Source organism: Abramis brama, assembly GCF_963993115.1.
Source record: "Abramis brama genome assembly, chromosome: 19".
In the NCBI taxonomy this organism is placed as follows: Eukaryota; Metazoa; Chordata; class Actinopteri; order Cypriniformes; family Leuciscidae; genus Abramis; species Abramis brama.
In genome coordinates, this window is record NC_139981.1 from 20,748,240 (window position 1) to 20,759,344 (window position 11,105).

General features: G+C 37.5%; 1 protein-coding gene across 1 annotated transcript; it reads right to left on the reverse strand.

The window, feature by feature from the left end:
* Nucleotides 1-545: 545 nt before the first annotated feature.
* sav1 (salvador family WW domain containing protein 1) lies at nucleotides 546-10,928 on the reverse strand. Its single transcript, XM_084092741.1, has 5 exons — nucleotides 10,199-10,928; nucleotides 8,855-9,313; nucleotides 4,771-5,041; nucleotides 4,527-4,676; nucleotides 546-1,598 (listed from the first exon to the last, which is right to left on the reverse strand). Exons 1-5 carry the CDS (start codon nucleotides 10,290-10,292, stop codon nucleotides 1,385-1,387), a joined length of 1,188 nt encoding a protein of 395 aa, XP_083948867.1. The 5' UTR covers nucleotides 10,293-10,928; the 3' UTR covers nucleotides 546-1,384.
* Between the last annotated feature and the right edge of the window lie 177 nt (nucleotides 10,929-11,105).

The following is an 11,105-nucleotide window of genomic DNA, read 5'->3' on the forward strand; positions in this document are numbered from 1 at the left end:
GTTACGTAATTATCACGAAGCAGTTAATATGTTGCTCATTTACATACATTAATTCATACTGGACATGATACTCTATTTAATTTTACATTTTAATAAACAACATTGGAAAATTTTAAATACTGGTATAGGCACATAAAGCTTGTACGCATGCTCTTCCGTTGGCATACGATTCAGAACATTTTCACGTCAGCCTTTTCCTTTATAAATTTGTTCCTCGCTCTTGACGTAGGATAAATTCCATGGAATTGAGGCCCAATTTACCTTTGTGATGCTACTATTTTTGTTTCCAAAATGTTGAATTTTGCATTTGTTTTCAAGTGGCTTTGTATTTACCCATAAGATGTCCAAAAGAGATGTAGAAGAAGGGCTTATATATATATATATAGATAGATAGATAGATAGATAGATAGATAGATAGATAGATAGATTAAAGGATTAAAATAGAAAATTATGTATTCTGCTCTACTTCCATCAAAAATAAGAACTTTGAAAAGAGGTGAGAAAAGTATAATCTTAATTGGGAAGAACATCCTCTCACACATGCGCACAATACAAGATCCTGGTTTATTTAGTGTTGATGCTTAAAATAGTTTTTACAAACATCATTATAACTGAAAAATACAGGCAATAACCTCTTGGAAAAAACCCAAATGCCACAGGCACAATCACTTCACCCAAAGTGACGATTCAGCCTGAAAGTTTCATCTTTAAATATAAGAAGCAAATTCCTTAAAAAAGGAATCCACCCAGATATGAAAGGATGAACCTCACAAAAATGTTCAAGTCACATTTCAACCCAAATAAATCACAAGAAAGAAAGAATATAAAATTTATTTACAGAAAATGAAGCACCATGAAGATCTCTCATTGCTGTAATGCAAAAAACTGTGATTTTTATTGTTTATAATTTAATGGTAAAACCATTCATTTATGCTGATGTTATTAATCCTAAAACAAGCTTCATTTTCTTTACAAACTATAAATTCCATTTTTTTTTTCTTTTATATTTTGGGGTAAAATGTGAACTGGATGCATTTTTTATGAGATTCATCCAAAAAGCAAAACTACCATTGCGCAGAGTCTGACAAAACATAAAACATTGAAAACTGATAGTTATGATTGTCCATACAGACAATGCCATAAAGAAGGAGCGAGTCCTGACATGCGCAAACACATTCACAACACACAGTCAAAACCAAAGCACAGACTCATAACACACAGCCGTATAATGGCTGATAATCTATATAGGCGTAATAGTAAAGTTTCCGACATGCTTTGTGTGGCGTCTCTCTTTGGGCGTTTATATTTGGAGCTGTTTGAGGAAGTAAATGAGAGTCTGCATCAGCAGCTAAGGCACTGATAACGCTGGCGTGTCTCGTACGAGTCACATGTTCGGAGGGAAGTTTTTGGCTGGCTGTTGGGCATACCACTGCTGCCGCTGTTTGCGTGTGTCAAGTTCGGTGAGCAGCGCTTGTCGATATGCTTCATAGGATTTAACGATGCACTCCAGCTCTTTCATGAAAAGCAGCTTCAACATCCCCTGATATGTGTCCAGATCCATTAATTGGAAGAGTTCCCACTTCAGGATGTGGTCATACCTGAGACAAACACAAACACACACTGATAAGGCTGAAGGTTAATGACACTGGCCTTTACAAGACTCCATCATCACGACATGTTTACAGCCTCTGGTGGCTTCCAGGAAGCAGCCAATGAAAAACTTTCTGGCTCTCTTCAATAAAAAACATCTTAATCTAGCCTAAACTGGGTTGCAGGTCTCCAAACCTATTGGTCTCTTGGTTGGTTTTAGAAGGGTTTTCATCTTTTATCACCAAAGGGTAGGGTATGCAATTTTGGAGAGGCTAGCAACAGCAAGCTAGCTTTGAAAGCATGAGAGTCTCTAAAGAGCTTCTCTTAAGCCACGCCTCCTTCAAAACACATGAACACGCACAGCAGAGTTTGCAAAGCGTCACGAGACAAAAGACAGCGTTATATTACCTCATGTCTCAAAGAACTTAAACAACTTGCAGAGCTCTTAGTTGTACCACCTGACTGCAGCAGATTCATTTCGGCATTGATAGTGTTGACATAGAAACGCCTAAATCCGAGTCTGAGGACGTGTTATGGTTTATGGTTATGATATGGCGTGAACATAGCATAAGCTTGTTGTTTTGGTTCAGGAGGAACCGTAAAAGTCGGTGACTGTGTCCACAACTCTGCACATGGAACATGCTGGTGACGTGATGTCTGCGTGAGCAGGGTGCGAGGAGGTATGGAAATATATATGTTGACTTGACAAGCAGGTATTTGGAACGAATGCAATGATTGGATGAACATTTTAAAGTCCTGAGCTGAATAGAAATAAAAAATTCAAAACTGAAATTAAAAATAACTAAAAATAAACGCCAATTCAAAATATTAAAGCTACACTGTGTAGGATTTTCTCCCATCTAGCGGTGAAATTGTATATGACCACCAACTGAATATTACTTTCTAGCCCCTCCCATTCCGAGGGCGTTTTAACTCCTACGGTGGCCGTATTAATTCAAATCTGCCGGCAGTCGCGAGTAATCTCCCCCTCGCATTCGTCACAGCGCCACTGAGTGTAAAAACGCGAAAGGCGAAGCTTGAATTTCCAGGTATGTCCCTCTTTGGCTAATGTATTTTCAAGATGGAAGCGCAACATGGCTGCCGCCATTCGAGCGACTCGCCCGTATGTATTCTAAATGGCAGATTCTACGCTTACGAGAATACTTGATTAGTTGGTAGAAGTAATTACACATTAATGGGCACATATCATTTTGAAAGAACAAAGTGTTTTTTTGCTAAGAATCAACTTAAAAAATTACACAGTGTAGCTTTAATTAATACTATAATAATATATAGAAAATACTCAAATAAAAATGCGCAATCTGTAAGATTTTCATTAAATATGAGAATCAAACTGACAAAACTCTAGAAGAGTCATGTTTGAAGTCCCCTAAAAAATGTAAAATAGCTGATATACATAGGTGACCACCTGTGACTGCACATCAGTTGAATTATATTATAAAGTTCAGAGCCAATGAAAAACAGTTCTCAGCACCACGTGGTTCATGGAGCTCTCGACAGCTCCAAACAACTTCTGTTTGAATGGGTTTAAGCAGGATAGACAGCAGGTTCACTATATTTGCAACAATTTCTGGTAAATAATGTGCATTAATTACTACGCTGATGACATTTACAGTAGCATTTGGGGAGTGATAAAGAGACAACATTAATATGTTTTTCTCGAGTTTAACCCATATTCCTTACTTTGGTCACACTCGTACTCCTTGGCGATCAAAAGTGACCGAACATCTCAAGTGTAACTTAAATTTAAAAAGGTTAATTACTCGCATCCTAATGTTATTTTATAAGCAAAAGTTATTATTTAACAAGTGAATATTAATGAATATAAGCAAACCCAAGAAACCCGCTCCCCCCCACACCCCCCAAAAAACAAGGCAACCAATTGCAATTCATAGAAACTCATTTGACCTACATGGAGAGAAAGATTGCAGAAAGACTAAAAGCTGTTAAAAATATGACAACTAGTATCTAGTTATGGTAGCTATTTAAGTGTTGCTCACGTAATCTATCTGCAATTAGAATCGAACTATCTATAGACCTTATTCACAGCAGCGCCATCTTTGATTTTCAACAGGAATGAAAGAGAGGCTGTGAGGGATAGCTAACATGTCTTCAGTGGGTTGTACAGTTATTTCATGTGTTTTTGGGATGTTCTGCAGATGAAACACTGCAAAAATATATCTTTCCAATAAATTTCAGTAGACAAAAAACTCAAGACAACATGAGTTGTGGAAAATTATAAGTGATCTATCTAGGATCTTTTTACAGCGGATGAAATTGAAAACCCGATAAGTCTATCCCTCACAGCCTCGCTTTCATACTGTACCCGTCATGGCGCTGTTCTCAATAAGGTCTATTATCTAACGATAAACGTGCTACATAAAATACCACTATTGGCTAGATTCCGGATAGGTCAAAACCCGGCAAAATGTCTGTTGCCATCTGAGGGTGTGAATTGGCCTTAATGCGTTAAAATGCCAAAATATGCAGTCATTTCTTCAACTTACCAGCAAGTGTGCTTGAGAAACACTGAAATTAATGGGGTTCATTGCTAGAACTATTCAGTGTTTGGAACTATTGGTTTCTCCACCACGACACAAGTTGCTTCCGCATTCCTCAATTCCTATGAAAGTTAGCGGACTGTTGCAACTCTGTTTTTCAATGGCTTTGAACTTGACAAGTGGCAATGTTGCTCAGCAACCGTAAACAATCTAGAGTTACATAATGCCTACACTGGAGACATACATTGTGGCATGACACTTCAAAATAAAAGCACTCCCATTACAACCAACAAAGCTGTACACTAATACGGCCATCTGTGATGCAGATTGGAGTGTATGTGAGAGTTTTCTGTTTGCTGTTAGATTGCTGCACCTCAGGGTTTGGCTGTCTGTGACTATGACTGCAAAACTTACTTTAGTGGGGCTCTGGCATACACCTGCAGCCAGTCTGGGATCTCGGCTGTGTGATACGGGTTTGCCGGCACCAGTACGGGCTGGTTGCGTTCTGGTGGGCGGGGCTGGTAGGTGACTGGCGGGGGAGGGGGCTGGTCATAACGTGGTACACTGAGGTAGAGTGAGAGCAGAGGTTGCATGTGTATTTTGGATACAAAATGGCACCAAACAGTCTCAGAATGTGCTGGAACATCTCGACACTCACCTGGGTGCGCAGGGGTGTCTGTATTGGGCACGTTTGTTGATGTGGTCAACATAATACACTCCAAACTCAGCTGACTCCACCCTCTCCCAGCCCGGCGGAAGCCCCTCCCTCTCCAGCGGGTGGCTCCAATGTGTTGTGTTTGTGTTGTGATCGATGTAATACTTCCGGCCTCGAATCGTCCAATCAACAGTCCAGCCAGGAGGAAGGACCATCTCCTCTCCACTCATCGTCGTCAGATTACCCACCGACTTTGCTGGCACGCGGCCGATTGCTAGAAAAGCACATACATAGTGAAGTATTACAGATCTGCATGCAGTAAATATTTCTTTGTGTATTTAAATTTATTTTCAATTTGAAAACAGAGGAGGAGTGAGAAATGATGGAGAAGAGACAGATGGGGAGAAAACAACAAGTCACAGCTGCAGGGTCAAATATAAAACAACAGCCCCCAGAAGACTATGAAAAGTTCAGCACAAGGAACGAACACACACACACACACACACACACACACACACACACACACACACACACACACACAGGGTGAAGAAAAGGGCAACCAAGAAAAATCCACATTTCTGTCAATCTCACACACAATGAGAAATACCACACCAGAGTGACAGCTGAGAAAGTGTGTGTATTGAGCACAAGTGTGTGTAAAAAATTTAGTGAGCAGGGCTGGCAAAAATTATTAATATTTATACCATGGTCTGGGTGAATACTCGATTCTGATTGGCTGCAGGGTGTCCGTTAAAAAGTGATAATGTACACCTAAATAAACCGTCAGGCGTAACCAAGGAAACCAAGTTATTGTTTGTAACTTGTAACTTTAGATTTCGATTGTAAAACTAATTAAAATAGAAACTAATGTTTTAAAAATGTGTTATTTGGCAAGTGACCATGGTATAAGCGGGTTAATGCCCTTCGAGGTGTCCATTATCAGGTTTTAATGGACCTCCGCTGCGCGTCGGACGGTTCACGCCTCGCCGTCGTCCATTAAAACCTGATAATGGACACCTCGTCGGGCATTAACCCTTACTTATTTATGTATATTTGTGACAAATTTGCTGGTAATACAAATCAACATTGTAAACTACCTCATCTCTTGTTTATTCTTCAGTTGCAAAATGCTGTTAAGAGTTGGTAAGTTTGATTCATTTCAATGAATCTATGCTAAGGACTTGTTTGCATCATTCAGAAATGTTCACTTATATTTTTTGTATTAAAATGCTTCAGTAAATAACATATGCAGGTAAATATTAATGTTTATTATATATATAGTTTCCACAAAAGATAATTATCAGCACAATCGTTTTCGATTTTGTTAATAAAAAGAAATGTTTCTTGAACATCAAATCAGCATATTAGAATGATTTCTGAAGGATCATGTGACACTGAAGACTGGAGTAATTATGCTAAAAATAAAGCTTTGCCATCACAGGAATATATTACATTGTAAAATATATTTAAAAAATCTTACTGGCCAAACTCTTCCACAGTAGTGTATCAAAACAATATATATATATAATATCAGGACAATTTTAGCTGCATCACTCAGCTCTAATCATGAGCATATCCTTTTGAAGGAACCAATAATCCATATTATAAAATTTTAATCTACAATTCTGTCATTCATTCAACCTAATACTTTTCGGCACAGCTGTCACCTGACATTCTTAGCGCATATATACATATATACAGTACAGGCCAAAAGTTTGGAAACATTACTATTTTTAATGTTTTTGAAAGAAGTTTCTTCTGCTCATCAAGCCTGCATTTATTTGATCAAAAATACAGAAAAAAAAAGTAATATTGTGATATATTATTACAATTTAAAATAATTGGTTTTCAGTTTATTATACTTTAAATTATCATTTATTTCTGTGATGCAAAGCTGAATTTTCAGGATCATTACTCCAGTCTATCACATGATCCTTTAGAAATCATTCTAATATGATGATTCATTATCGAAGTTGGAAACAGTTCTGCTGCTTAATATTTTTTATAATTATAAAAAATTATTTACAATTATTCATAACCTGTGATACTTTTTTAGGATACTTTGATGAATAAAATGATGATGAAATCATGAAATCTTTTGTAACAACAATATACACGACTGGTCAGTAATTTGGGGTCAGTGATTTTTTTCTTTCTTTTTTTGAAATAAATCAATACTTTTATTCAGCAAGGATGTGTTAAATTGATAAAAAGTGATAGTAAAGAAGATTTATATTATTAGAAAATATTTTTTTATTTTGAATAAATGCAGTTCTTTTTAACCTTTTATTCATCAAATATATTAGGCAGCAGAACTGTTTCCAACACTCAGAATAAATCAGAATATTAGAATGATTTCTAAAGGATCATGTGATAGACTGGATGTCACATGTGACACTGAAGACTGGAGTAATGATGCTGAAAATTCAGCTTTGCATCACAGAAATAAATGATAATTTAAAGTATAATAAACTGAAAACCAATTATTTTAAATTGTAATAATATACCATAATATTAAATTTTTTACATTTTAATTAATTAAAAAAATTTTCTGTATTTTTGATCAAATAAATGCAGGCTTGATGAGCAGAAGAAACTTCTTTCAAAAACATTAAAAATAGTAATGTTTCCAAACTTTTGGCCTGTACTGTATATTATATATATATATATATATAACATTTATAACGCAAATAATATAGTAATTCAATTGTGTTAATTTATTAACACATTAAGGAATTTGAATTAATAGCATTCCGTTAACGTTGACAACCCTAATATATATATATATATATATATCGATTCAATTTGTTTTTATTAATTGATCATTAATCACGATTAATAAAACCTAAAATTAAAGTTTTTAATATATCTTTATATTTTAATAATGTCACATTTAATCTCCAAATTAACGTAGAAACAACATAAAGACAGTGGCCTATAGTGAGTCTGCACAGTAGTGAGCGTGTAGTGGAGCCGCGTTATCAAGGTCCTGCCAACACTCCCGCAGAATCAATCGCAAGAACACGCGCCACAACTTTTTTAAGTAGCCTGACTGCTCCAATTTTGATGTCTGCTGATGGTAGTACAATTGAAGGCTTGTTAAAATAAAGTAAATACAACTAGTCATATCCCAAAAAAGGCTGTTGCTGCCTCCATGACCACTTCACTCAGAGAAGCTGTGAATCATGACGTCACACCACCGTTTTAAAGGGGTCATCGGATGCAAAATTCACTTTTATATGGTGTTTGCATATAAATGTGTCTTTGCAGTGTGTGGACACAACCACCATACAATGAAAAAAATCCATTCACTCCTTTTTTTATCCTCAAAAAACCTAAACACTCTCAATAATCAAGCCGTTTGGATTTTCAGAGCAATATGATGTCATATTGCTCATGCTCCGCCCACAACCACTGACGGACTGTCCCGTATTAGCATATTTCTGCCCTCAGCCATTGTATACTGTCCGCCAATGCAGCACTTTACGTGTCTTGTGTTGACACACGTCCCATGGAAGAGAGGGGTGGGGTGAGCAGTTGCTCATTATCATTTAAAGAGACATGCAAAGTGCAAAAATGGGTCGCTGTGAACTGTTTTTGAGGTGGTAAAAAGGGTGTTGTTTGACACAACCATTGAGGAATTTGTTACAAACTTTACAAGAAGACCCTAAAGAATCATACCAACTTGTGGAAAAAGAACATCCGATGACCCCTTTAAAGAATCAATGAAAAAAAACCTATTTAAAGAACACTTTAACTTACATCAGTATGATAAAAACTGCCTAAAATGACAGAAACCATCTTTGCAAAAAAAAAATTTTCAAGTGTAATTTGATTGTTTCAGTTTGGCTTAAGTCCCATTTGTTTACATGGAGAGGGCGGAGTTTATCGAAATGCTTTTTCTTACTTTTCAGGATGTGTGCGGCACACCCGGTCTCATATTCAACAGCATAATATGGTCTCATAAATAGAGACAGTCTATGGCAGTGTATTTATAGTAAAGAGCGACAGTCATGTTTGTTATTTCATGAGGAGTCTATTATAATGCATGCGAGTGTGAATGCACACAGGATGGTATGTTCCTCACCTGGGGGTGGGCGACTGTGTGGCTGGGGCGTCTGGGGCTGTCCTGGGTTTCGTGGGTAGTTGAGTTCATTGTGCTCATAGTACCTGTAGCTCTCATTAAAGTGGTCTTGTCTGTGGGCTCGTCTGGGTTGGTTATTGTAGTACGGCTCCGGAGGATAGTAATACGGGCCGCCATCTCCATTCTCCGTCACCGAACCAGCATCGCTGATGTAGGATGGCGAGGAAGGGGAGTAATCGCGATGAAGGTGTGGTGGGGCAGAAAGCCGATGACTCTCCCTGCGGGATATTTCGAGCGGGGTCCGTGGAGGTGCGTTGCGCAGGAAACTCTTGGGGCCGCTAACGTCCCCAACAGAACCAGAGGAATACGGACCTGCACCAGACACCCCCGCCGGAACTGGCTCCACTAACGGGGGCTCACGCCGAAGAAATGTTGGATGCCGGATAAACGAGGGCATTAAATCTGAGAAAAAAAACAAGCGAGAGGCAGAAAAGAGAAACCTAGGGTAAGTTGATCAAAACATACTCAACAATATTTAATTTGTAAAGAATGCTTAAGATTAATTTAAATTTTACATCCAGAATACAAAAAGTGCTAAAGTGATACAAATTTAAGTTGCTCCAGATGTGCACAGATAGACTACAGCCGATTGGAAAATATCTTGAAACTGATCATTTCTAGATTCCTTTGCCTCTTAAGTCCCCAATGCAAGTTATGGCATTTATAATGTTAAAGTCCAACTACTTATATTTCTAATGAGATTATTTTAAAAAGCACATTACATATTTAAATAATAATTAAAAACTTACAAAAATAAGAGTGAAAATAATTGGATTTCAATTTTTTTTCCCCACCAATACAAAGTGACTATACTATGCGAACCACACTTCTAATTTGAAATGTTAATACTGTAAGTTGTGTGTCCCTTGTGTTACTGTTTACCCAATTATGCCCTGATACTTTGACTTAGAGTTAAAGAACTATGCAACATTAAAAAAAAAAAAAAAAAAAAAAAAAAAAAAAAGTTCTACTTCTACGTATAATATTTATAATATTAATGAGCATATGGCACATATATTTTGATTGATGCAAAAGGTAGACGTCTATTTGGCTGATAGTAGGCTATGTAATGTAACTGTATATATTGTAAGTCATCAAGCTTGACTTGTATTTTAAAAGCCTTAATTAATTTACAATGAAACATCGATACTTAAAATTAGTTTTTATTTTCCAAAGTTCCATAGCTCAACATGCACCGAATGACCACATTACATAAAAATGCAGATTTATTTATTTATTTATTTATTTGAGGGTTGTGTTAGGCATATTGACTTAAAAGTTACTCACTTCTCAGAAGCGGGGAAGTTTCTTTCTTCACATATTTGCCCTGAACTTCGGCTGGCTTGGACGCTTCGTTTTTACTCTTCTTTCTGGAGAGCATCGTTAATCCGAATCGATTCTGGCCCGATTAGACTTCGGTTTCATCCTGAAATCCGGATCGAGATTCGCACTGACACGCAGAACCGAGACCATTTCGGAGCGTAGCCCGATAGCTAATTTCGAGTCATCATGGCTACAGTCTGTAAACATTAACACAAAACAAACGAGTTTGCGTTTAGCGAACGCTGCGTTGTTTTCAGTGTTTAGTCGAACATTACGAATATTTTTCGACGACTAATTAGCGCTCCCCGCGCGCGCTGTCCAAATTACGTTACGCCCAGAGAAAAGCGCACGAAAACTTTTACCAGCTGAATGTGTCCACCCAACCCTCACCATCTCCTCCTGATCCCAGACCAGCTCTCACTGGATCCCTCCACCCGCTACCTGATCTCAGATCAGCTGTTTGGATCCCTAACTTCCAACTGCCTGGTTACAGACCAGTTCACTTTATTTTCAGATTCAAGAGCTTTAACTTAGCAGTTTATCCCAAAAAGAGCTAACATTAGCAACGCATTAAAGAGTATCCGTTCAACTACGCAAACAATTTATTTTTATAAGCATTATTGTACAACGTGGAAGTGTCTTTAAATGCTCCTAGATCACCTCTCTCTAGATCGCTCACTCCCCGCAGCAGACTGATCCCAGATCAGACCTTCCCTAAGGCATGTCCTTAGAGGTGCAGTGCATTGTGGGAAATATTTTACTCTCGAACTTCTTTTCTCTTTCACATTTTTATGGTTTCGCAGGACAGATATGATGGTTTATTCAACACATCATGTTTAATATAAAGATAAGCAGGCACTTTCCACGAACA

Excerpts from the sequence above, each read along its gene's own strand:
- sav1 (XM_084092741.1), bottom strand. The coding sequence starts at position 10,292 with ATGCTCTCCAGAAAGAAGAGTAAAAACGAAGCGTCCAAGCCAGCCGAA. Across the intron at positions 4,677-4,770 it reads AGACACCCCTGCGCACCCAG|TGTACCACGTTATGACCAGC; the intron begins GTGAGTGTCGAG and ends ACTCTACCTCAG. Across the intron at positions 1,599-4,526 it reads TATGCCAGAGCCCCACTAAA|GTATGACCACATCCTGAAGT; the intron begins GTAAGTTTTGCA and ends TGTTTGTCTCAG.